Source organism: Poecilia latipinna, unplaced genomic scaffold, assembly GCF_001443285.1.
Source record: "Poecilia latipinna isolate Pla-1442-1.1 unplaced genomic scaffold, P_latipinna-1.0 Scaffold3709, whole genome shotgun sequence".
In the NCBI taxonomy this organism is placed as follows: Eukaryota; Metazoa; Chordata; class Actinopteri; order Cyprinodontiformes; family Poeciliidae; genus Poecilia; species Poecilia latipinna.
In genome coordinates this window covers 1-27352 of record NW_015116325.1, presented here as the reverse complement: position 1 = coordinate 27352, position 27352 = coordinate 1, and the positions used below count along the sequence as shown (strand labels likewise).

Genomic DNA, 27352 nt, shown 5'->3' with positions numbered 1-27352 from the left:
TTCCATTCAGCTTTTTATTCTGAACTCTTACCCTTAGTCTTTGTATTATTGTGGACTCTCATTCTAAAACAGCTTTCATCATTTACTAGACAGGGGAATTGCTGGGAAGGAGAAAAAAAAAGTCTCAGGTTTCCCCCATGACTTATCCCAGTGGATTCTCCTAGCTTACAGTGTAACTAATCCCAGTGGAGAATTATACCTTCTCAACAACAGCTTACAAAATGATTGTGTGTATTTGATGCTGCCATCCTACCCTATAGCTCCAAGACTATGTTGTGGCAGCCTGGTTAAATCCAGCCCCTTGTCCTACTCTGTTTGCTTCATACAGAAGCTCTTGGCTGTTGAGAAACGATTGCAAATGTAATGTACCAGTTCGATCTTCAGAAGTTTAACGGAAATTGTCTGCAGTGTAAACAGCTGCCCTCCACTGCAAAAAGAAGCATGGCCAACACAAACTGAACCACTTCGTTCACTTCCTCCGCTGCTGTGGCTGAAACTACAGGCGGACTACAATAATAAAAACAGCACAGAAAATTCATGTAATTGTTCACAACTTTTCCTCCTGTTCACTAATTAGCCTCGTAAAGAAAATCTACAGGAGACAATCCAAGTCAAGGGGAGAAAGCTCAAAATGTGCTGCAAGTGAGAATTTTTTTTTCAAGTGGAATTGCACAGGAAAGCAATGGCCATGCTAATGTTGATATATTTAATGATATCTTTCTCTTTATGAAATCCCACAAATTCTCTGTGGTATCAATTCCCAGATTATTTAAGCAAGAAGTGATGCTATTGGCATTATGAGCAGGTTCCAAGTCGTGTTGGCAAATTAAGTAAGCATCTCCATAAAGCAACCTGTACTGGCTTTTATCACAGCCAACACCAGCAATTAACATGACTTCACAAATCATTTCTATAAACTATGGACATTTATTCTTGTACCTCAAGTAAATTAATTCTGTGGCTGCAAAGATTCAATTTCTGCATTAAAAATATTTTTGCATTTACTAATTTTATGTAAAATTTATTTTACATGAAACCATTTTTATTTTTTCTGACAAAAAATGTAAGCCGTTTTTCACATGGATTTCCAAACTTAAAAATTTGGCCTACTTTTTTTGGTATACAATCATGTTCAATTTGAATATTCATTCTGGTGAGGCTCGATTAACACAGGTTGAAGATACCATTTGAAAATGACAACCTACGTGCAGATATGAAACGTGCTTTTCATAAAGCCCTCATTCCTGTATTAAAACAGATTTTGTTATGTATATTATGTAATATTCTACTCTAAAATGTCAAGTTTTCATTAGCTGTAAGTTAAGGCTCGTCATAGTGAACAGAAATAAAGGGTTAATGAATTAAGTTACTGAAAAAAATGTGCCTCTTAATGATATTAATTTAATATGACTGTATTTATTTATTTACTTTGATATACCATCTTAATTCTTCAAAAATCTGTTAAGACAAGTTAATTCTTGTTAAAAATAATAACAGTGTAGTTACACCTTGCTTTACATTATCTGTGACGCCTTTTAACCCTCACATAATGATATCAGCATAAAAAACCGGTCTATCTACCTTAATGATGGACGACTTCTTGGTGTTTTGCAAAGCAAAGGTGTCACATGTCCCCTGTAGCCCCACAAGGCCCAACCCTGAGGCTTTCAGTGACTCACGTTGTTGCAGAAGAGCTGAAATGGAAAGAATGTCTTTGTTGCTCAGCTTGCTTGACAGCTGCTCTTTTACCAGACTTACGTAGATAAAACTTCAGAGCAGCGCTATGCTGTTATACAACTTCTGTATAAGGAAACGTGGTTCAACTTACATTACATGCTTTCCATTTTGTTTTTCTTTTTTCTGAAATCCTGCCCTTTTTCTTTACATAGCTGGCTACTCCATTTCTAAAAGCTTTCTTCCTTTTGTCAGTCACTTTACAATGATTTAGTGTTTGTGTATCTTGTTTCTCAGCTATTAAGGAGAAATGATTTATCCCAGTGGATTCTTCCTGTGATAATGTGTGACTAATTCCTCTGGAGAATTTTACTGCCTCAACAACAGCCTACAAAATGATTGGGCGTAACTTGATGCTTTTGTGCCACTTTGGACTGTGTAGAATAATAGCATGATTGTACACATCACACATCTCCTTTCCCATGAATCTGTTTTACCCATAGGCTTATGAATTATTCTTTTTTTCTAATTATTGCTTATATACATGTTATAAGGTGTTCTATAAATCTACAACATACAATTCCGTGATTTTAAATGTAAACAAGTTCTTAAAAGCTACTCTACTTGTTCTGTGTTTCTAACTATGTCTATTTGTTCAAGGAAGTAATGCAGGATTTTTCTTTCATTATTTAGAACACAGCAAGAGTACACACCCTTTCACAGATCCACTGGCACAAAGGAGGTGCTTGTCATTCTCAGGACAACTAAGAGCGTTTAATGAAGTGAGGATTGATACGGCTGCAGGCACTGCGGAGTCACGGAGGGAACGTTTTGGGTTCTGAGCTTTAGATTTGACCTGTTTTGAGGGAAATTTTTTCTCAGTTTACTTTAGGGAACGACTGATGGAAAGGGCAGCTTGCTAGGGGGTCATCTCCTGCAGCAAGATGTCCTTATTAATGAGCCCGTGGACTTCACACAGATAGCAAACAATTTAACTGATTTACAAGGACAACAGTGCTCAGGTGGGTCAAAACTCTATTTTTACAATAAGTTGGATTATTAAGCAATAGCATATAAATGTTTAGCACATGGGTGAATTCTAAATGCTGATTTAAAAAAGAAGAAAACAAAAAGAGTTCACTTTCTTTTCATTTATTTGTTTTTGCTGTGAACAGAGCTATGTCACTTTTTGTATAAGAGCTGTGGTTTGCTTATCTCATTCTTAATTATGTTTAACTACTTTAAAATTACTTTGTTGCTTTTGTTGAACATTTGTTTTCCTTGAAGATGTCTGGAAAATGCTTATGTCAATTTAACTGTTTTTCCACTCATATTATTTGTTACTTTTAAAGAAGACTAGGTACAGTGATACCTAGTGGCCATGACCACATAAAAGACTAAACCGTTTGAAGAAAACATTTTATTACATGCCATTGCATTTGCTTTTGTGCTTAAAAGTAACCCGTCAATAAAATACAGTTTAAATGAAATGAAGAAAAGTTTCACACCCCTGGTATTTTGGAAAACCATTTCCAGAATTGTTGATTAGCTTCCTGGTTGTTTACATTGGTATGTATCTAATACAATTGTATAATTGCATTGATGTCATGTCCACCTTGACATCACCCTTAATTTGAGCTCCCCTCTATCGTGTGGCAGTCAGTAATGACTACCACACTAGGACCTTCAAAACGCCTTCAACATACCCTAAAGGGATTGTTCTAAAGGTACTGGAAGTCTGAAGGAAATTGGTAAAAAGAAACCTTACCAAATGTTCTGTGGATGATTACTGAATGGAGAAAAAGAGGTTACGGAGAGGTCCGTAGAAAATGTCTGGAGAAAACTCTCAAAATATTGTTTGTTTGTTTGTTTGTTTGTTTGTTTGTTTGTTTGTTTGTTTGTTTGTTTGTTTGTTTTTGTCCTAAAATAAATGCCGGGAAAACACTTCATCATGACATGCTCCTTGGCAAGGTCTGACTCTTAGAAAAAAAATCACATGACATTTTTTGAACATTTAGAAATTAAACTTTTACTGAAATAGGAGTTCTTATAATCCATAAAACTTGCTGTTGTTTATTTGCATTTCTGATGATTTATATGTATTTTGATTCACAAAATACTATAAAACCTAATCTAATTTTATGGGAAATTACATTGTTACTAAAATGTGGTCAATGAGCATTGGCAAATTGTTTCTGAGCTTGAACTTGTAACTTATTTCAGATGTAAATAAAAACAGTATCATCCGCCTCCAGCACTTGTTCCTTCAATAAGGCCTTCTTCAGTTTGTTAATCAAGTAACATTACTCTTCAGACAACAAATAGAAATAAATTACCATAATAACTTATTTGTATTTACCTTTAACTAGAACCAAAATCTCATCTGGGTACCATTAAAACACAGTTTGAAAACCATTTAAATGGCTAATTATGAATATATGCTTTGAATTTCAGTCCTGAAATCATTTATCCATCGTAGTTCTTCAGTATAAATATGTTGTAGCTGAAAACAAAACATCCTGTACCAAGTTTTTCTACTGCTTTCTATAAACTTCAATTTATTTTAGCCTAAAAGTAACAATGGGAATGTCACTGAACCAATGTGTGTTTAACTTTGATTGACTTTTTTAGCCTGCCTGGTCACATGGCGTTCTTCAGACAGCTGAAGCTTCTTCTCTGGAAGAATGGACTGGGCATCATCAGACAGCCGGTGGGTGACTTTTCACTGTAGTGGACGCTTTCACTTAGATATTTACATTAAGACTTAAGCAGGTCTCATGTAACGTTTTGTTGAGGTGTAATTTGGAAATGAACCAACTGATTGCCATTACTGACGCCTACGATGTCATCCTAGCTGTGGTCCATTACGCTGATTGCCTGGCCTTTGATCGTCTTCATCCTCATCGCTGTGACTCGGGACCATTTCCCTCCGATTGTAAGAAACACATGTGAGTATAAAACTGGAGCAAATAAAGTATTTCAGAGGCCCAAGCAAAGCAAATGAAGGTATTGGAAAAGCAAACGTCGTTACATCGAGATCATGTAAAAATTCTAAAGGCAGAGGAATGAATCAATGTTTTATTCTGTTTCTAGCCATTCTTTAAGGTAGATTGCACATATCCACCCCTCACCCCCTAAAAAAGAATAAATAAATAAAATGTATCTTACGTATCTTATATCTCTAATAGCTTTTCAAGTGTTGCTAAACATGTTTATTTGAGAATATTTAAAATAAAACACAGGATTAGTGGACATTTATCTTCTGTCCTGCAAAGTCTTTATGAAGGACTTACTTAAAGTTGAGAAACCAGATTTAAAGTGCGCTTGACTTACTGAGCTGCTATTCAGTGTAGGACTCTGGATTGACATCTTAAAGGTCAGTAGCTTGATGTTTCAGGACTTTCAAGTTTCTCAATCAGAGCAAACAAATGAAGAATTAAACTCAAACACCAACTCCTCTTAAGAATAAAGCTTGCTACACAACTATTGACTTGCCATTTGAATGCTGTTATTTATTTAAAACCTTTGGGTATCTGTAGTTAAGAAAGGAGTGGCACACACACTCCTTTGAGTGTTCACAGTCAAATATTTGTTCATGTTGAGGAAGAAAAAATATCTATTGTTTTGGTTAATAGGTATTGAAATAGTCCCAGCTTTAAAAAAAAAAAAAAAAAAAAGACATTCTTGATAGCAATGGTGGTGATGAAGTAAACTGCATGCTTCAATTTATCAGTGTTCATCTACATTGTAAAAGAACAGATACAAAGACTGCTTTCATATCTATTTATGAATACATAGTTTTTGGCTTTCATGAGTTTTTCATTTTCTTCAATTAACTTCTTTTGCCAACACTTTATTTACTCAGTAAAACTGGGCACATAAAGGCAAATAAAAGCTGTGACGTTTCATGTTTTCATTTCAAGTTTTTCAGAAATCCCTTCGTCTCTCTTCTTTTCTCTGGGTTTGACAGTGACTCACACAATCACTGTGACTGTCACTGAGAAAACACTAAGAGCTACCCAGAATAAATTCCAGGAAAGCATGGTTCCATTAATTTAGTGCTGATAGCTGGTTGACAGTAACTTGATCTTCACAGCCATCACACGGCATTTTCTTTTGTTTTCCATTGTACTAAAGCTGAGATTGTTTTTCTTAACAAAAGGTGGTGCTGGTTTTGCAGTGATTAGGACTAAAAGTGACATAACACCGGCACAATAGACTAAAACTTTTTATCCTTGACATTGTTTCTCATGAAAGGTTCTTTCAAAATGAAACATGAGAAATAAATAACTCCTATAATTTGTTACTGCTATACTTAAAGGTTTTGCTTCTAAACATCCACATCCAACTATAACATTTTTCGAACTCTCTTCTAGGTTATGTTGGACCAAGGAACCTACCAAGCACAGGCTTTTTCCCTTTCCTGCAGACCCTTCTTTGCAACACAGACAGCAAATGCCACAACACATCCCGCCTGGTGCACACATCTTCATCAAAGTCATCAAGAGATCGAAGGTAATCTGTCTGTTACATTATTTTACCTTTACAAATACACTTTGTGTGCTCACCGCAGACTCATCTTTTATAGAAGAAACTGGCTCTGATCCTTTTTCTCTGGCTACAGCTCTTTACTTATTGCTTCTCTTCTTTTTTCTGTTTTATTTTTTTAAGTTGCTTTTCTTATTTGATTGATAAAGTAGAAAAAATAAGTTGCATGCCATTCGTTGGAATGGCATGCAACTTCCTTATGCTGGTGGTAGAAAAACTAGTTTGTGTTGTCGTTCCGGTTGTCTGCATTAAGTTTGAGTCATGCTTTATAAAATGCATAACCTTAGTTTTACCTTAAGGACTGCTCTATAAGCAAACAAAAAATGCTGCTTATCATTACCAATCAATCCTTTTTATTCAGATCCACATATGGTCCATAATAAACAAGAATAAACAGAACAACAAAAGACAATAAAAATAAAATAATCAATAGTCATTGTCATGATATGTTTTTTAGATTTAAGTATGTAGATTCTTGCAAAATCTAGAAAAAAGTACAGTTTAACATTTGAATAGCAAATATTACGCACAATACAGACTAGTATACTCGCTCTTGTTTTATGGCTCAGTGTTTACCCAGCTTGCACAATCCACAGTCCTTCTGCTTCTTCAAAATATTTGTGGTGGACTTTCTGTGATTTGGGATTGTGTAATGGCTGCGTTAACTACCTAATGTAGAGCTGGTGACTATAGCTGTGTTCCCATTACAAATATACGCAAGACTTTGTCAATATTCCACTAATGTTGAAGAAATATCATTTCACACGTGCGCGCGTGAATGGGAATGACTGATTTCACTGTTCTGAAAATCAATATATAACTGATGTCATTTCATTTGATTTTTCGCATCACAGGTCTGCTCCTTTGCCAGATACATCTCCATTGGCAAGTCTGATGCAAGGAAAGGAGTTTTTCAGCCAGGCTTTCCCCAGTGACACTCAAAATGACCCTGCTAAGTTGGTTAAGTTCATGGAAAGCTTTATTGGTATGTTATTACTTACATACACTTATGTTGTACAATTTTTTTTTCTTCTTGTAACAACGAGATTAAATTACTCACGCCGTTGGTTAAGATTTGCTTATACAGGAAAGTAGAAGTCTTTGTAATTTGACTTTATTATTTGGTATTCAGATTATTGTATTGACTTCCATATTCTCCTTGAGTTGAACTGTGGATTTATATTTTAAAGGTTCATCTAACAGAGCCAACTATACAAATGTTCCTTTCATGGTTCCCCTCAACACCTCTCTGCCCGATCAGGTGAGTGTCCGCAAGTTTAATGACAGGAAAATATCTAATTAGAGGACAGATAATGTAATGACCACACAGACTCCAAAACGTCTCTCACTGGCTTGAAAGAGTATAGAATGATTAAAACTTCAGTCAATTCAGTGCGTACAAGTACTAGAGACAATAAAGAGCATTGTTTTTATCACTCTGTAGAAATGTATGAAAACATGGAAAACTAATTGTCTGTTTTTAAGAATTTTATTTGTTCCACTTGATTATAATAAATTGATTCAAAGTTTAACATCGATGTAAGTGAATCGAATACCTATTTGCTGTTGTAAATTCCAACCTGGGTCTTGCAGGAAACCATGAACGCAATTATGGAGTCAGTGAACATTTTTAAGAAAGCCATCTGCACTGTTACACTTCCTTGGATGAACCAAACCTCACCCAACCCAGTCACCCATGCCATGGTAACTTTCTGCAACTCCAACAACACTGTGTTAGAAGCCTCACTTCAAACACTGAACAAGGTACGTGAAAGGTTTGTCATTTAGACCAAATGGCCTTTTAATTTCATGCAAAAACTAAAAATGATGATCTGTTCTTTCAGTCCCTTTTGAAATTAATAGATTAATGGCTCTTCTAACCAGTTTTGCATAGCAGTTCAGATGTTTTCCTTTGCTCTCAGGTACTAACAGAGCTAATGGTAACCGATCCGGATGACATACTAATGCTGGCAGGAGGGACAGTGATGTTTTTCGATCAGCTGCAAAATGAGACATCAATGTGGGAAACCCTCCTAGGCTTCCCCAAGCTCTTCTCTGCCAGTTCTCTTGAAGACATGCTGAACAACACACAAACCTTACTCACAAACATGAAGAGGTAATATAATTTTACTGATGTAAAAGCACAGAAACTTGATTTTGCAGATATGCACTGGATATGTGCACTGGTTCATTGGTTGCCTGTTGTACTCACAGTTTTGTATTTTCTTGTTCTTTCTTTAGCTTTTTGCGTTTCATCCAGAAGACCTTCCCTGACTCTGCTGACTTCATCTGCAAGGTACACCCAGTGCTTGAAGAAAGCTTTGACGTCATCCAGTATGTCCAGAACTGGCCCGGACAAGGTAACTGTAAAACACATATTCTATTTGAATATGTAAGAGAATGCCATCTCTTGCTGTTTTAATAATGCTTTAAAAAGAAGCCGTGGAAATGTTTTTGAACTGTCGTGCTAATGTGAGATTTAAATCTCTTTAGATGTTTCGATAACCCTTGGAGACATTGTCACATTAAGGAGTGACTCAGTCAGTGACATTGTGAGACGAATCCTACAGGAGGTTCACATACCACTGCACCAGGTAAACTCAGCACCAGTGACTACAGGCACAGGGTTACCAATATGGCCTAAACACCCATTCCTCCAGCTTTTACCCCCAAGTGACAATTAAGCAACCCATTTACAAGAGCAAGAAGACTTTAAATTTGCAGTGCAGGTTTTGCCAAATCTTCACTGTCTGGGTGGGGGAGGGTGGGAGGGGTTTGTTATGTCACTCATCACTGATTAAAACAAATAATGAATGCAATAAACTGTCCTCCCTTTTCTAGGCTGTAGGGCTGATGTGGGACAAAGACATGGTGCGCTCTCACTTGTGCTGCAACAGCAGCAACACGATGTGGTTAACAGCAGCATGCAGCACAGGCACCGTGGATATGCTCCTGAGTTGGATTTGTCCTGACAAAGTGGCAAAAGAGGTAGGGTGTTATTTTAAATTAGTATTTATCCAGTTGCTGAATGTTTTTTCTGCGTCCTCTCTTTTTGTTGCTGTGTCATGTTGCTAAATATACCCAGTGGAATGTAAAAAAAAAAAAAAACTTGCAACTCCGGTTCTGGCACTAACAGACCAGGAACCTTGAGTACTTCTAATTAGAAGTTAATTAGAGGTCATGGGAATATGCATGTGTGCAAGACGGTAGCGAACACGTCTTATATTTTATTAATCTTAAGCTGTTATAAGTAATTATGTGCACAGATTGCTTCCACCAAGTCACACTAGGTTATTTCACCACTTTCCTCAGCTTTTGAGCAGAAAATAAAAACATCTGCTTTATTTTCAGGTTTGTTACAGTCAGACTGGGCATCAGGTTTTTTTATTTATTTATTTTTTATTAAATCTCTCTTTGTCTAATGCAAAGCCCACAGTTCAGTAATAACGCCAGCCGGCCTGCTCCTATTTTACTGCCATGAGTAACAGTTGACACAATGATCGGTAGCATCTCTCACGTCAATCAAATTTGTAGCAATTATTTTAATTATAGACTATGCTACCAACAGCTGCAAAGACTGAACTTCCAGGTGATGTTATCATCTTTGCAAGCCTGACCGATCTGAGCTGAAAACAGGAATGGTGTCAGTGGTGTGTCCTACCTTGAGTAGGTGGAACAGAACTGTAATTTATGGCTTTGATCTTAGAAAAACATGTATTTATGGGTGTTTCCAGCGTTTTACTTTTCTATTCACTTTTACCTTTACACTTCTCACGTGTCCTTCTTTTAACTTCCCTAATTACTTAACCTTGATATATTTTTACTTTATGTCCATCTGATGTCCAGCAAAAATGAGCTCATTTGATGTGTATATCTGATGTAACACATGCTCTAAGTGTGGTAGAAAATGGAATAGATGCTCATAGATTTTAGTTTTTTTTTAGTTTTTTTTGTTCTTCCCATCCTGTACTTATCACAAATGTTGCTCGACTAATTTGTCTTTTTGGAGAAACTGAAGATTAAAGCAGAAGCTTAATGTGGAATTGTTCACTTAAAAAAGTATGTGTAGGATTTCCTCTTCCGATAATGAACTTTATTTTAAAAGGGCCAATGTCCAACTCAAACATAAATGTCACCATTTGGTGTACTGTACCAGATTATAGAGGAAGCTATTTTGCATCTGCAGTCGCTTGACAAGTCACGGACATTTTGTGAAATTTATAACCCTAGGTTTTCCTGGCATGGACCAAGCATGTGGCGGCAGATGATGTGTCCTTTGTGAGACAACTGGTGCAAAGTCTCATGGGAGGTTCATCGTCATGGAAACAGGAAGTCTCCAGGTCAAAGCGCAGCATAGGTGCAGAACCACAAAGTGACGAGGCAGAGCTGTAAGTACAGGGACATGTCTTCTTTACATGCAGCCGTTTATTTCAAGATTCATAAATTATTTTCAAATTTTGGTCATTTAGTTAAGTTAAAGAAACTGTTAATTTCCCCCTCAGTAATGAGTCTGACTTTTTGCTTTGGTAGGTTTATGGGAGTCGCTCAAGTGCTGCTGGAGATTGCAAAAATTCATCCTGATTTGGACAATGTTGTTCAGAGAGCTCTCAAAACCAGCTTCCACTCCATGAAGGCAGCAAGGGTGACTTTGGTCACTGTAGAAAGTAAGACTGCAAGCAAAATATTTTTATAGCAAATCAGGTGCTATAGGACAGCATTGTCACGTTTTTTTTGTTTGTTTGTTTTTTTAAAATACCACACACTTCAACATTTACTGTTGTATGATGATACATTCAGTTTTACCAGGGCGTAACAATTGGTGGGGTTTTCTTTTAGCCCAATTGCTTTTTCTTTAAAAAAAAAAAAAAAGAAAAAGAAAATGCATGTCTTTTTTTCTCTCTAAGACATAAGAGAGGAAAAAATCTGCAGCAGTTTCTATTATAGAAGTAGAACTTTGAAATCCAAAGGAATGTGAAACAAGTTTAAGATTATCCCAAATTCTTAATTTAACTGTGATACACAAAGCTTTTTAGACTTTCATTAAACACCGACGAAGTGAAAACTGACTAGTTCCAATGAGTAAAAGATTAACACACCTATTATAATAATGACAACCGTTCTGATTGACTTGTACATCTCTGAATGGTATGTATACTTTCTGTGTTAAGAAACTGAGAGCTGAATAATACAAGGGTACACTTGAATATGGAAATGTATATTTTATTATCCGATTTTTAAGCATAAGATAACACTTTTCCATTGAACACATTATCAGCCAGTCCGTGGTTTGTCTCATCGTTATATATTTGTTGCTTATACTTACAGAAGTGATGAGCAATGCCCTGGAAGACGCACAAAATCTCCAAATGACCTACCACATGCTGCAGAAGAACCAGTCTGAGGCAACAACTTGGTTTAGCCGGGTAATAGACAGTGTGGTGGAAGTCATTGAGGAGGTAGGGTTATTTTATTTTAATTCAACATAGTTTGCTCTTATGCTAAATAAATGTAAATTAATCAATATACATTGTATCTATTCTTATGTCTTACTCAGGTTTATGAAGCCTGTAGTTTGTCTAACAACACTTTCAGCTGATATTCTTTTCCTCAGTAGATATGATAGCTACCAGTCACACAACATTGGGAATATATACCTTGCAACAGACTTTTCTTGTATTTTTTAAGGCGGTGGAGTGTGAGGAGTGTGAGGAACTTTTTGAGCCCTTCGAGTGGCTGCTGTCCTCCAAGACTGTAAAGATAGAAGTGTGGAAGTCTATGTTCTGCCAAAACATCCCTGCACTGAAGCATGCTTTGCTGATGGACTGGAATCCTGTAGTGCAAAAGGTATAAGTCACTCAATATTTTTAGAAACCTCTATAAAGGATTTGCATCATTTTTTTTTTAATTAAATTCTCACAATTTGAGAAAAGTGTGTTAAATGTGCTTCTTATTGTGTAATTCCTATTCTTATTTTGAATCTTGTTTGAAAATGTCATATTTTACCTTCAGGCAGAAGAAGTGTACTGCATCCTCACAGGCCGAGCAGACTTTAACCTGACACTTCCCATGATGCTCTCTGAGTGGAACAACTTGTTCAACGCCAGCATGCAATTTGGAGAATTTCTGCAGAGATTCATAACCCATCTGGATCGAGACTACTGGTTGAACTGGATCCCTGGCCACCACACACATGACTTCAAGGAGACACTTCAACAAAGGTTTTACAATGTCTTTTCAGTGCACGTTCGGGACTTCTTTTTTTTTTTTTTTTTAGTTGCTCTAAAAATAAAGCAGTTCAGAATATTATTTAGGCTATTAAATTACAATGACCATGAGCTGGAATTGTTTCCAACTCACAAATTTACAAGTCATATTGATATAGCTCCAAAAACAAGACCTGTGGAAAGTTGTGGCACAACTTTCCATGACGGTGTTACAAATAAAGAATGCACTTCCACTTTCAAGCTGAACAAGCCTTTGGTTTTGTTTTTTATGCAGTCTCATCATGTCATTGGAAAACCTGGGAGAAGAGCTCGAGGAGAGTGATTTGTGGCCCAGCATGAAGGATTACTTCCACATCACTTACTGGATTTTGAACTACAGACCTGGTGTTGAAAAAGACCCACCAAACTGTGAGTGCAGCTGCTTTTCTTTTGTTTCTCTTCTGTCATCAAAAAGCTAGATGAAGGTCTTTAAAAAATAAACAGACACCATTTCACTATGTGTCCTGTTCACAAATATCGATTGAGTCACTAAAAAGAGCTCAGTAAAACGTTCTCTACAAAAGCAGAAGAATTTGGTTGAATAACATAAAATCATTCTTAGTTTAACCGAACATTGTTTCCTAGGAGATCTGGAAAGTTGCTCAATCGTTTTCCACTTCTCTTTCTTTATAAACAAATATCAATGTACTTGTCAGCTCATTCTTTTGGATGTTGACTTTTAGCAGCTCTACATTGTAGGTAATTAGATTTTTTTTTTAGCTACATTTAAAATAACTAATACCATTGGGATTCATTTTTTGGGATATCACATAGGCAGTCCGAGCACCACCAATGGTACTTGTACCATATTTTTTAAAAACCGTAGCAATCGGGTATCAGTCAACGCTTCTAATGATTAGGGTGACTACAATAGCTGGCCTTCCAACCTTAAAGACTTGAAGATCATCACAAAAGATAAATTGTCAAAAATACCAAAAATCTTATAAGAATTTATACGAATTGTTTGATACCTGCAATGGCAATAAAGGCCTTTCTATCAACTGAAAACATTAGAAACCTTAAAAATGTAAAATAAATTTGGAATTGATACTCATTGTGCATGGTCTTGTCTTTCATGAAGATGCATGTGTCATTTGCTGCTAGATAAGAGGTTATTGGTCGACTGAAAATAACTTCTAATGTACATCTACCACCTGGATACTTTTGAACTAACCTATATTTACTGTGAGCCAGGATAATTTTCCTAAATACAGTAATCAATAGATGTTTACCAGTAATAATAAAAAACATGTATTTTTTTCTCTTTTTTTACTTTATTTTTAGGCTGTGTCAATGCCCACTCAATGGCCCTTCATTGTAACACTGATCTGGAGTGGTCGAAGTTTGTCAAAGCAGCAACGGATGCTGTGATGTCACCAAATGAAGAGGTCCTTCTGAAGTAAGTCAGATAATTGTTTCTCTTCATTATATGAGATAATTATGTGACAACTTTGTCTCCCTGTGGACTTGCTTTACATTCAAAAGCTTTTAAGCATTGGTTATCTGTGGTCTTATCAAACACTGCTATTTTTGTCAAATGCTACATCTATGTTTGTTGTCAGTCTTATCGGTTGGAAAATATGATGTCACAAAAAATAGCAGACATTAGACAGTATCAGGACGAGATACATGGACAAACTCCTTATTCCAGTTGGGCAAAAGAAACTAAAGCAAAACATAAACACATAAAGGCACAGCTCTGAGGATACAGACCTCTGCCAAGGTTAGCAACCAAGATAATAAAGATTTGTTTTGTTCTTTTGCTCATTTTTGAATTTCTCTTTCACTGAGCTCCAAAATTTCATTAAGTTTTTTGGAGTTTAGTGAGATAGTTAATAAACACACAAATTATGAACCACTGAGTTCACAAATTTAAATAGGATAAGATTTTAGTTTTAATTATAGGGAAATTAGAAATTCCCATAGCAATTTTTTTACAAATAAAGTAAAGAATAATACACATTGGTGATGTAAAAACACATAAGAACATATAATAAAAATCGACCCACTTCAACAGTGTGGTGAGCAGATGAAGGTCATTGTTGTGGCAGCTGACAAACCTGTTTGAACTTGTTCTTCTCAGACGTTTTCGGTTTCCACATTCATTTTTATACTGTTTTCTTGCTTTATCGTTGTTGATGTTGTTAAATGAACATAGCTAATCGTATTTTTTATTCTTATTTTCTATCTTATAGTGCTTTAAGAGGAACAGTGAGTCTGCTGCAGCACGTGTACGGGGAAGTCTACAAAAACCTGACAGCCACGTATTTAGAACATAGGATTGAAGAGGGAGATGCACTCTCTGCCCATCTCCTTAAGTTGGTTCTGGACCTGGATGGCTTTGTCCAAACAATCATTGCTCTGCCTAACCAAAATATCTCAGACCCCGCCGTCATAGGTCCACTCATCAGTGATTTGCTAGAATCCGCAGGTCTTAAACCACTTCAGCCTCTGCTCTTCAGAAGTGTTCCGGTTAATGCCTCCACAGTGCTCGATGCAGTCTTACAGATAATCAGGCTCAACCCCCAGATATTTACCTCTAGAGAAACCGACTTAGCAATGAAAGGACTGGAGCAGTTAATCATGGAGTTCCTGTCTTTGGAGAGTAACCTGACACTTTCTTTCTCTGACATCTTGAAACATAGTCTGCTAACATATTCAGCTTCCATCAAACCTGGAGATGCTGCCTTCCTCAAAGAGGCACTCTACGGTTTCACCAACCAGTCCTTTGATGAAGTCATCCTTGGTGCCATGAAGCTTCTGAAAACACTAGCTGATTCTCCAGATGGTGACCCAACCAACATAATTCTTGGATATTTACGCCAGCTTCAAGAGATTGTAACTTCTCTCTTCAGACAGCAAAAAATAGAGCATCTTCTGTCAACCAATGGCCAACTAACTGCTGCTCAAGTCACTGACCTTCAGGCAGCCGTCATGGACCTTCTTAACTTACTCAACCCTGACAACCCCCAGGGTCTCACTCAGGTTGGACCAGATGTTGCCCAGGACCTTATCATTCAGAAGTTGGTGGCATTCCTGCCGCCCTATGTTCAGGAAAATGCTACTTACTTTCTGCAGAAGTTTAAAGCTCTGCAGAATTTGGTCCCCAAATGTGAAGAAGGCAATAACTGCTTGGAAGGAGTCTCAGAAATCTTTACTTTGCTTGATAACGTAATAGAATCCATTCTTGCAGTGGGTGGAGATGCATCTGTCACAGTGACACTGACCAGCAATGTCCCCTGGAGCCAGGAGCTGGAAGAATTTAGCACAATAGTGTTCTCGCTCATGCTGTCACCAAATGATGCAGACCGTTTAGAAACATTCAAGCAGACCCTTTATTTCATGAAATTAGTCACAGAGATGCAAAACATCACAACATCTAGTCTCGAGAACATTCTGAAGCAGTCAAACCTAACTGGGTTCGATCTTCATGAAATTGCAACACTTGCTGGAGCTTCCAACCTGAACGATCTGGTGGAAAAGATGGTGAACATTTTCACTGACATGAACAAAACGTGTTCTGGACAAGAGCAGAACCTGACAATGACATCGGACTGTCTTCTTGGATTGATAAATGACATTAGCAGCTTTCTGGCAAACACACCAGCACTCCAAAACGAAACAACCCTCTTGTCTGTCATCTCAGATGTTGTCACAGAAACTCTTAGAGATTTCAACCAAGTGGACTTCAGCTCCGATCCTAACACTGCTGTTGTGCAAGCCTTGGAAACCATCTTGACCAATATCAAGACGATACTTCAACTCAACCAACAGAACAGTTCAGATATCAATGTGGAAATCACAATGGTGGAGCAACTGATACAATTGATCACTGACATGGGGCCATTTAACCGCTTCAATACTACCTCAATGGAGGACCCGCTTCATACACAGAAAGTCTTCCTGGAGCTTGTGGATTGGTATTTGACAAAGCTGGAAACGATCACCAGAAACAGTTCAGTCTCAGGGTTCCTACGTGACTTTTTCCACATCATGAGGATTCAAGTGGCAGCCCAGCTGTCTCAGATTGAGTTCACCCTGTATGTCAGTGAGAAGATTGAGCTCCTGGTGGACAGCCTTCAGTACCCATTGGATGGCGCAGACCTGAGTGTCATTGGACAAACAACAATTGAGATCATTCGCCACCTGTTGAACTACACAAACACCGTCATGGAGCTTCAGGATAACATTCCAGGCGTGAAACAGCTGCACTCTATTCAGCTTCAAATCAGACTCTACCTTGACCTCATTGAGAGATGGATAAAACAGCCAAACGTCCCATTCCTCCTTTCTAGCATGCTCCAGTGGGGAAACTCTTCAATGACGTTTTCCACCCCTGTTAGAGACCTAAACCTTCTGCTACAGACAGTAGCTCCTTTGATAGACGAAGATGTGGCAGCATCCCTCTTGACAATAACCAACATCACAGAGGCTTTCAACAATGCCATAAGAATGGCAGAGCAACCAGGTGAATTTCAGAGCGATGACTTTATAGCTGCGATCCTAAGTGGCGTCCACAGAGTCCTGCAGATCCCTGGTCCAGTCATGGGGCCCCCTTCACCTGCTGTGCAGCAGAACATCCTGGGAATTGTGGAAGGTTCTCTAACTCTTATTATTAACCAGGGCATGAGTTTTGCCTCGTCACGGAACATTTCCCTACTCATCCTGGAGAGAGCTGAGAAAGTTATCCAACAAACAATACTGAAAGACTTTGCGGAATATCTGCTGCCAATGATCGAACTGCTCACTACATACTTTGAGAGTGCATCTACATCCAGCGGGCCAGATCAGTGGAATCAAATGTGAGTAATGGTGCTGCTTTTGCTAATTCTCATAGGGTAAAATGATCACGGTGCTTGTTTTCACAGTTGAAAAAATTTGAGAAAACTTTGAATAGAAAATAATAGTTGAGCAAAAATATTTGACTTTAAAATTAGCCGTTTAAAATTGGGGTGTCTTGCTGTCTGAACCAAATATGGCCTGTCATGCAATTAATTCAGTAAAGTCAGCTGTGAACAGAAGCAATATCTTATTTTGTTTCATGTAAGGAGAAAACATCCCCTGCAGGGTCAGTTTACCACTTTGCCAATTCAGACCCTCATTCTGTCCTTTTGCACTGACATTTCATCCCAGACTTGTTCCATCCTTATTCCATTTAAACCAGTTAATTTAAACCATGTTTTTGTAGGTCAGTATTTTTCATAAATTATAAAATAAAACAAATGTGAAATGAAAATGTTTAGATATCGTTTCACTTGCATAATATCTGAAAACTTTATTTTAGTTCCGGCCCCTGTTTGATCCTTTTTGGCCCTTTCATAGAATGTGACAAATAATGACCATTGATCCTACCAAAATATTGGTAACTCTATATGGACTCCAGCAGGGAGACATTTGATGGAGTAACATAAATAGATTTCTTTTCAAGAGATTATGTGTAGTATAAAGAAAAATAATTGTTGGTTATCACAGCAGGTATAAAGCATCCCTGATAGATCATTGACAAATGGTTTGTACAAAATTTTCAATGGCAGATATGTACTTAAAGGATTAAGTTGATATGCTCTGGTATTTATTGCACTAATGATAAAACAATAAAATGTATTTGTAGAAAGGAAGCATTATATCAGACTTGTTTCTGGTGGTAAAACGAACCAAATAAAATAGTTAAAAAGAATATTTTAACATTTTCAAGGGGAATACTAATATGGAAAGTACTATTGTTTTTTTTGTTTTTGTTTTTTGCTTTGTTTTCAAGAATTTTGAATGAGATGAAGGCCATCGAGAGCTTCCTGCCTCCAAACTCCACAGCTCAATACTCCATCTCTGTCCTCATTAAGATAATGGACTTCATCTTGAACCCTGGCCAAGGTAAGTCAGCTTCTTAGTGTAATTATTGGGGAGACATCATGTTAAATCCTGATGATTTCTGATATTTGTTTGCATAATGAGCATTACAAATTTAAGCTGACTTTGTCAAAACGTTCCATATAATTTCAGGTAACATGACTCTCTGGGAGAGTTTTGAGGGAACGTCAATGGAAACTTTACCAGATCTTATTAGCAAGGTACAGTTTATGTGGTCTGATACATCTAGTGTGAGAACCTTTGCAACAAAGGTAATAATAAAGTTATGCCTAATTGTGTGTGTTTGGTTCAATGACAGCTGACCAAACTTGTGGGAATGTTCCTGCAACTTGCAATAGAAGGCCCACCTTCAACATCTATGGACAATTTCAGCCTTATTGTTCCTACTTTGGAGCAGGTGATGACTGGGAATGCAAATCAAGACACATGGGACAAGTAAGTGCAGTTATCCAGAGCAATGTACACAGATATAAGAAATAATTACCTGGTATTTTCAAGTTATTTGAAGTCATACCCTTAAAACTGATTGTGCCAGATTATGCTTTTTTTTCTCCCTCAGTTCACAGTCAGGTGAAGTTGCCTTAACCAAATGTTATTTTCTTCTGCACCAGCCTCGAACAGATGCTGGAAGGCCTACTGTCAACTTTCGAAGAAGAAGACCTTTGGAGCAACATCTCATCTGTCATGCCTGTTTTTGAAAAACTGGCTGAAGCTGTGTTGAAGAACATGCAAGCAGAGAATGGTGAGAGAACCAAGAGACACAACAGACACACACAAAAAAGTCTTCAGCCAAACTGCTGACTCGTCCAGACGAAGCCTGTTTAAATAGCTAAAAGGAATAAGACACACATTGTGCAAGTCATCTAAAAATTCGATTGTGTCAAGAGTACGCAATCTTGCCTCAAAGCCTTATTTTGCTATTTTAAACATCTACATTATTCACAAAACTAAACAGGCACTTCCCTTTCAGCAACTCTATTCACTCAGGCCAATTTTCCTAAATTATAGTTTGTTAAATTAAGGTTATCGCCACTAGGCAGGCAAACAAGCACATGGTCAAAACATGTCTAACAAGACAAAATGATTCCAGTGATTATGTGAGCTTTGACGGACAATTTTAACTGTAATCTTGACTGAATGCTCACTTGGTACACCAGTTTTATTTAACTAATTTGGATTTTATAGTTCTTTTTTTTGCAAATGTACAACATTTAGTGCAAATAATGTGTTGAAATTTAGCTCAAGTCTCACTAAAGATCTTTCTTGTCCAAATTTAAGTCCACTCCAGACGTTGTTTTCTAACTGTTTTGTTCTCCCTTGTTTAAAAAACTATTTCAACATTGGTAAAAGCAAAAAAGGGAGAACTTTGATTCAGCATTGCTCCAAATATTTCCATATCTTTTTTTGTATTGTTTTATGTCGTTACAAGTTAACCTCCAGACGCCTACCCCTACTGCAAGAACACAACTCTCATCATATCTGTGGATTTTCACGGATGTTTTGTGAAAGCGTACATAAATTAAGGGTTCTGGTAAACTTTTAGGAAGCAATTAAAAGTAAAGACATGTGAAATAGCTTTTCTACTCAAAGCACCTGGAGGTGCATTACCATCTCCTTCGCAGAGCTCTCCCTTGGGGTCACCAGTGGTGTTTTGACTTTCAAAACTGCCTCATCCCAGAATATATTCATATAGGAAATTGCACCGAGGGATTTGAAACTTTTCAAACTGTTCTATTATTTGATCTGCATGTCAGCAAAAGTTAGTATCAGAAAGGCTCAGACAAGGCTGCTTTGTTCTGTAACAACGTCCCGTTTTCTGTGAATCCTGACCTGATCTGATTTTGGCCGCCACCAGTTATGTTTATCCCAAGTAAAATAACAAAAAAAAAGACAGAAATGATGTGATGTAGGTACCTTGATAGAGGTAGTCATATTTAATCTAAGAGAAAATGAAGAAGACGGCAGCACTATCTCAATTATGCATCGGTGTTCCTACACATTATCTGATCTTTATTAATCTCTAACTAAAATGCATAAAGGAACAGTGTCTGTACATTTTTCGTTTAGCTTATAGAGGTAATTTGCATTTGTCAGTTTCACTTTTTCTTCTTCTCAGTCATGCTACAAAGCCTTCAGATGCCCCTGGTGGCCCTGATGAGAGACATTGGGCTGGCTGTGAACACCAGTCATCTCAACATGTCTGAGCTCACAGAGGGAATGCAGCTTGCCATACAAGGAACTCTTCAAGCAGCCCAGCAGGTCAGTCAGCTTTTCTGAATCTTCACAATCATTTGCAGAGTTTCCTTTTGTTATGGTTTTCTACATGTCTTTGTTTGAGGTGGACAACAAAGCTATCACACCAGCTGTCATGCATTGTTGCACTTGACAAGAGCCTTTTCTCATCCGTGTCTCACGTCTCATTTTTCAATCGCTTCCAGACATCTGATTAATGTATCAAAACTATCTTGGTTTTTGCAACTTAATCTGTCCGTTCCAACGGCTTGAATAGGCACCTGGACATCTATTTACCTCAACAAGGTTTGAGACAGACAGTATTGTCACACTGGAATATAATGTGGGGTATGACTTTAGTGGTAAACAGTCCAAATTACACATTTTCAGGATATAGAATAGCTGATGGTTGCATGCAAGCAGGAATTTATTTATAAACTATTCACACTACATATATTTGTGAAAAATCTACTCTCTAGGTAAAAAGTAAGATTCCAAAAGTGTTTCTGTTGTGTGCGCTGGTTTTGTTATCTATCTTTTTTTCTAAGAAACAAGAACATTCTGATATCAAAATAGTTTCTCTTTCACATGTGGCTGTGAAAGAGAAACCTTTTATTTTTACAATGTATAGCTTCACGAAAAAAAAAAATTCTAGCTTACCTGACTTTGAGTTGACTTTGGGTTATTTTGCCCTTTGAAATATTGAAGCCACAATTAATATATACGCAATTGCCATTTTGCTCTTTTCAGCCTGTATTTTGTGTCCATATAGTCAAGCACTGGCATATTAATTTTTTTCATAGCTACATATTTTTATGTAAAAACCAACCTCTTAGCCGCTATGTCTTCACCAGCAATAAAATGTCTCAAACACTTCTCTTGCTTTGACTTAAATTGCTCAGCATTTGAAATCATTGCCAACACAAACTGAATGGCTTTGTTCACGTCCTCCGCTTCACAACAACACCTTCTGTTCGCTGATTGACCCAGTTGAAGTTCAACCAGAAAAATCGAACTCAATGGGAGAAATCCCAGACAGAGGACTGAAGGGAGATGATAATCTAGCGGAGCTGCGTATGAAGCCAGTGCTCTGGTTCATCTTTTTAGAAATTCTAGAGATAAATTGTCATAAATACGCTCAAATCCCACGGGTTATTTAATCAAATCACATTCTGTAATGTTACCTAAAAACTTTGCATTACTCTCATTAAAAATAGCAAATTAGCCAGTATTTGTGTCAAATTAAAGTAACTCTTGGCCTCAAGGTGATGTTTGTTGGGAGTCCTACAACCACATTTTCCACATTGACTGGGTTATGGAAAATAACTCTAAATTGCTATGTGGTTGTCAGAGTGAGTAGAAATAGTTCCCCTGGCTGGTACAAATTGATTCATGGTTGGTATGAACCTTGCAGGTTATCATTTTCCCAATTTCATCCCTGCAAAAGCTGGGTACATTTGCAAATGTACAAAAATGGTGGAGGGGTGAAATAGCCAACACCCACCTGAGTCTTTTATTGAGGATAAACAAATGATATCATATGAACTTTAAGCTTTACCAACCTGCTGCTCAGATCTGAGGGGGCTTTTTAACTTTTAATGTCGGAGTGTCTTTGCCAGAATACTAATTCTGCTCTGCCATGATTAGAATTTCCCTCAGTTGCTCTGTAAAATATGAATTTTTAAGGGCAACAGAAAATTTAGTGTTACCATCTTCCTTGGTGTTTTTGTCTGAACCTGCACATTTCCTCATCAAATTAAAGTATAAAATTATTCCAAAAAGAGCCATCCTAATTATTGTCCCTATCATGATAAAACCACAATACAGTGGAGAAAAGTATGTGTCTTATCTTGCAAAACATGTAAATACCCTCAGAGTCTAGACATGGAAGAGACGACATGGCACTTTGGTGTTTGTGATTTATACAGTGCCTATGTGGGCGTATAACAGTAACACAATGAAAAACAGATACCTGTGGGAGAATTATCCCTTGTTCTTTCTAAACCTCAAAAGAAGAGGTATTAGGATCTTCCCCCTGCCACCCCCTCCTTACAACCTTTTGTGTTTTGGGCACAATGTTCTTTTTTCTGCATGTTATTAGAACATTCTATGGAACATGATATAAGATTTGTTTCTCCTTTTTTTTTTTTTTTTTTTTCCTTTGTAGGCAAGTGGCCCACTGAACTGCAGCGAGGCCCTTAAAGCCTGGGAGCCTTTTGCAGAGGCAGCAGGGGTAAACCTTTCCACATTTGCCGTCTGGTGCAGCACCGGCCTGCAGCCTGTTTTGGATGCCTACGCAGCAGCAATCACTGACATGTCCCACCTGAACATGAGCGTGAGTAGGAGCATGGCAAATTAAAATGCAAACTGCAAATGTGTTTGTAAAACACACACACACACAAAAAAAAAACAGTTTCAACACTTGGTGGCAGTGTTGTCACTCGGGAAATAAATAGTCTCGCTTCTTACACTCTTTTTTTTTTCTCCTGCATGCTTCTACACAGCACATGGGCATGGAACCAATAAGTGTGAGCTTGGCAGCTGGCAGGATTGTCAAAACATTACAGTCTCTCTATCACGTCAGCATTAACCGCACAGATGTGATACAACAGTTCATCAAGACTCTCTCCAGCCAGTTCCTGCAGCTGACAGGCATGCATTTGAGCTACGAGGGACACATATCCTGGTACTGGCTGCTCCAGGACATGCAGTTGCAAAGCAGGTCAGCCACAATTGGATTATGTTGTTCCTAACACGATGTGCTCTTTACTCTTGTTATAATTTGGGTGCTCTCAAGGAAGGAAATCACTAAACAGTGTGTTGGTGTTGAATCTGGCGATAATAATTCAACTCACTAAGAGCTGTTTTGACAGTAAATCATATCAAATTAACTTAGTGGTCTGTTTAGGTCTCCAGGAAACCCAAGCAATTTCCCCATGGTAAATGGCTCAAAAGAGAAAAATATAGAATGAAAAAAAGGAGCATAACGTTGCTAATTTTTTTTTTTTTTAAACAGAAACAACCTTTATGGGATTTAACCAACCAGTTTGAGGACAGTTTGACTGGGAACTACTGCATCAACCACCAATCCGAGTTATTTTAGTCATCAGCCAATGCAGAATCGCAGCGCAACACTTCAGTGAAGCTAATAAAGCCATATTCGTTAACTTCAACGCAGCAGCTGTAAAATGCTGTAAAATTATACATCGCGTTTCATCAGTATTACAATTCACTCACCAGCTAGCTTCCAGATGCAGCAGCCTCTCCGGTTCTTTCCTCTTTCTGCTTACAGTGTCAGATATTTTTGTTCCAACCAGAGTTTCTGTAGGTCAGATTCAGTATGCTGCTCCAACATGGGTTAGTTAAATTAAAATAGCTGCTGTACTGTGACTTAACATGTTTCCTATAATGTGCATTTGTTTCTAAACATGTTTCTGACTCAGTATACCCACAGCAAATAATGATATTCGCTTCAGTGTTCGGCTAGTGTTAGCATGTTCCTCTCTTTTTTTTGACATGACTTTATTCACCTTGCTACATATTTCAGTGCGATTCCAGCTAATCATGCTCTCAAAGATGGTCTCCTTTGAAAACAATCAAAATAATGAATGGTCATGAAGGTATTCTTTGTAGGATATTAAAGGTTATTTCATAATCATCTTTATTTAGCCATGAATCATATGTGGAAACTATTATATTTTTTACCCCAATCCAAATTCATCCTATGCATAGAAGTTGGTTACCCCATATGATCAACCTCAACCACCTTATATCACTTATTCACAACTTTCATTTCCTTTATCTGGGCATGATTTACCTTGTTGAGAAGGATGACGGTATTGTCCTTTCTCTGCTCCAGGGAACATGCACTGCTTTGAATGACTGGGAAGTTAAAGGATGGTGTTAAAGAGCTGTGTGTGATGTCTAAGCACATCAGACAGAGCAGGTCACATGACTCATGACAGAGGGAACTGCTGCAGCTTCTCTCCCACTCTGAAAGCTGTTGTAAAGAATGAAAAAACAAAAAGCTTCATTTCTAAGCTGAAAATTGGTGATTGGTGACCAAAATAACGTGCCCAAACTTTCATACAGCTTCTCAAACTGTGCTAATAAAAGCAGGCTGTAATTGTGAAAAATTGGCTGCGTAAAACTAATATCGCTGGGGAAGTGGCTGACATAATCAGAGACACAGATCAATGACAAATATTGGGAACCAGAGTTGTGTCGAACACGCCTAATACTGATTAATTAAAAGTGCCCTGATCAGGACTCTGGGCTGAAACCTGGGATCGGATCAGGTCATCCCTGACTACGGCGTAATCAGTAAAAGATGTGCTGTACAGCGGCGACAAAAGAAAACATTTCCATCGAATTCTGTTTAGAGCACAGACCTTTAGAGACAGTTTCACCTGCAGCTTACATGAACTCACCATGAACCTAATACTTAATTTGCTGTGACCACATTATCCACAAAGCACCACTGAAACCTATTTGATTCATACATAATTACACAAGGAGCTGAAGTGGTCGCATTTGCATTCAAATTGATTAATTTAACGTTGGTCTGCCTGAAAACAGGCAGGTCTGAATAGATAGTAGCTTAGCTGTGATTCAGCCTTCTTCTCCTCTTAAAATTGATTTCTCGTTTTATGTCGGCACCATTAATGAGCCGGGCATGGGGATAAGGATCATAATCTGAGTATCCCAGGAAATCAAACAGGTCTAACTACATGAGTTACAGCTCTTTAATCTGTTCCTAAGGATGAAGGGCGAGATTGGAAATGTCTTTTTTTTCCGAATCTGAAAAGGAATAAAGAACGGTTTTTGGGATTCACTGCAATAAAGAATTAGAATAAAACAAAGGTTGTTATGTTATGCAAACATGTTTACATTTTGACATTCATCAAATGTCTTCTTTCCACAGTTTGATTTCCATCAGACAGCTTTCAGATGAATTGCTTGATGAGGCTCCTTTCCTTCAGCCCTACGTTGAAGCTGCGTTCCAAGCACTGAACCACGTTCTGGTCAACTACCATCTAACTGAAAGTAGCAGCTCATCCCAGGAGCTCATTGAAGAGGCAGCAGTGATCTTCCTAAACTCTGCCAACATCACTTTGAATGACATCTTCCCCATGGTGTCAGGAAATGCTTCTGGAGTTAATTTGGCCTTTTTCGCTGACACAGTGGAAAGGATAATTAAACTGATTGTCGATACAAGGGCTTTTGGACATTCACCTGTGGTGTACCAGGCCATGGAGCACTTCCTGGCAACGAACGGCACTTACTTGACGGTGGAGCGCGTGTACGAGATGTCCGTGTGGCTGGCCTCAACCGAAACATTTGGACTGGAAATGCTGAGTCAGGCTCTTTCCAAGATGTACGGAATCGTCAGACTCCCACTGTCTATTCTGACCAGAGTGAGTGTGGACGTGGATACTGCAGTGTACGAAGAGCTGGTTGGGAACATGTTTGCAGCTTTTCACCAGTTTGTTAACACTGGTGGTCTTCCAACTCCAACGTCCAGCGGCTACCATGAAGGGAGGAACAGGCGGAAACGAGACCTGTCAGTGATGATGACAAGAGACCCTGTGAACGACATCATCGATATGTTTCAAATCGACTACCCAGCCATGTTCAGAGCCGTCTCTGTCCCTCCGACCACAGCAGACATCACGGAGACAGCCCATGTGTTGTTTTCGAATCCCGATATGAATATTGTGATGAAGGGAGCAACAAGAGGCATGCCGTGGGGCTTGAACGCTTCGCGAGAAGACACTATTGACGCCACCCTTGGGATGTTTGCCTTCTTTACTCATCCTCAAGTCTTTGAGACGTAAGTGTTCCTTAAGAGGTTAGCCAGAGAAAGAAAATCGTTGTGTACTCTACAATTTTCTCCAGTCCAAACACTGATAAGTCTAACTTATTCTTCCTTGTTTGTGTTGTATGGTAGTCTGGGTTACATAAACATTTTCGGTACTGTTTTCCTCAGGCCATCAATGGATATCCTGACAAATGCTGCTGAGATGCTTCCTGATGGTTTGCCATTTGCCTCTGAGATCAAAACCATTAGCAGGGCACTGGCAAGTGAATCTCCAGGTAATAAAAAAAAAAATGTTTTTTGGACTATTCTCTTTTATTCAGTGTATTTTATAGACTTTCATGTAAAATCCATAAAAACACTAAGAGTGGAATTGAACATTTGTGCTTTAGTATTGTCTTTGTTTTTTTTTCCCCTACATTAACATCAACACATGTTTGATGATTGCTTTTTTACTCTGGTGCAACTAGAAAAATAAGAGCTTCTTGTCCAAAACTTGATTGAGATGGCATTTATTTATTGAGGACCAAAATTCAATATGCCATTAAATAAATGACATACAATATTTGAATTAGTTAAGAAAATGACATATACATAAGAATAAAATGAAAAAAAAAATACATTTGAAAATAATGTATTCAAATTCTATGCCAATGCCTTATTAATGTAATTTTGAGCCACGTTGCTTAGAAAAGAGATCTTTGTTATATAGATTAGATTATATAGGAATATATAATGAAACGATCCAGTTTGTACCAATCCAATCCCATAATCCAATTTGACTATGTTTGTTAGACAATCCGGTCAAATTCAGATGATCATGTGATGTCAGCTGGTAAAAAGCTAAGAAAGCCCAGGCAACTGCATGGATAAATAAATAAAATACCCCCATCTGAGCATGCACGTAAATTCAGATTTGGCTACTTATTCCCTCACTTGCTGCTGCTAC

General features: G+C 37.8%; 1 protein-coding gene across 1 annotated transcript; it reads left to right on the top strand.

The window, feature by feature from the left end:
- Positions 1–2390: 2390 nt before the first annotated feature.
- LOC106941506 (uncharacterized) lies at positions 2391–26681 on the top strand (the record flags this gene model as incomplete). Its single annotated transcript, XM_015024556.1, has 28 exons — positions 2391–2696; positions 4306–4384; positions 4529–4622; positions 6051–6189; positions 7077–7207; positions 7413–7483; positions 7816–7986; positions 8145–8338; positions 8464–8582; positions 8716–8816; positions 9064–9210; positions 10453–10610; positions 10753–10886; positions 11548–11678; positions 11908–12066; positions 12232–12440; positions 12721–12854; positions 13770–13884; positions 14681–17287; positions 18244–18356; positions 18486–18553; positions 18652–18788; positions 18965–19095; positions 20470–20612; positions 22753–22920; positions 23090–23307; positions 25510–26418; positions 26575–26681. Coding segments are annotated over exons 2-28 (6874 nt in total), but the record flags the coding sequence as incomplete, so codon positions are not given.
- Positions 26682–27352: the final 671 nt, after the last annotated feature.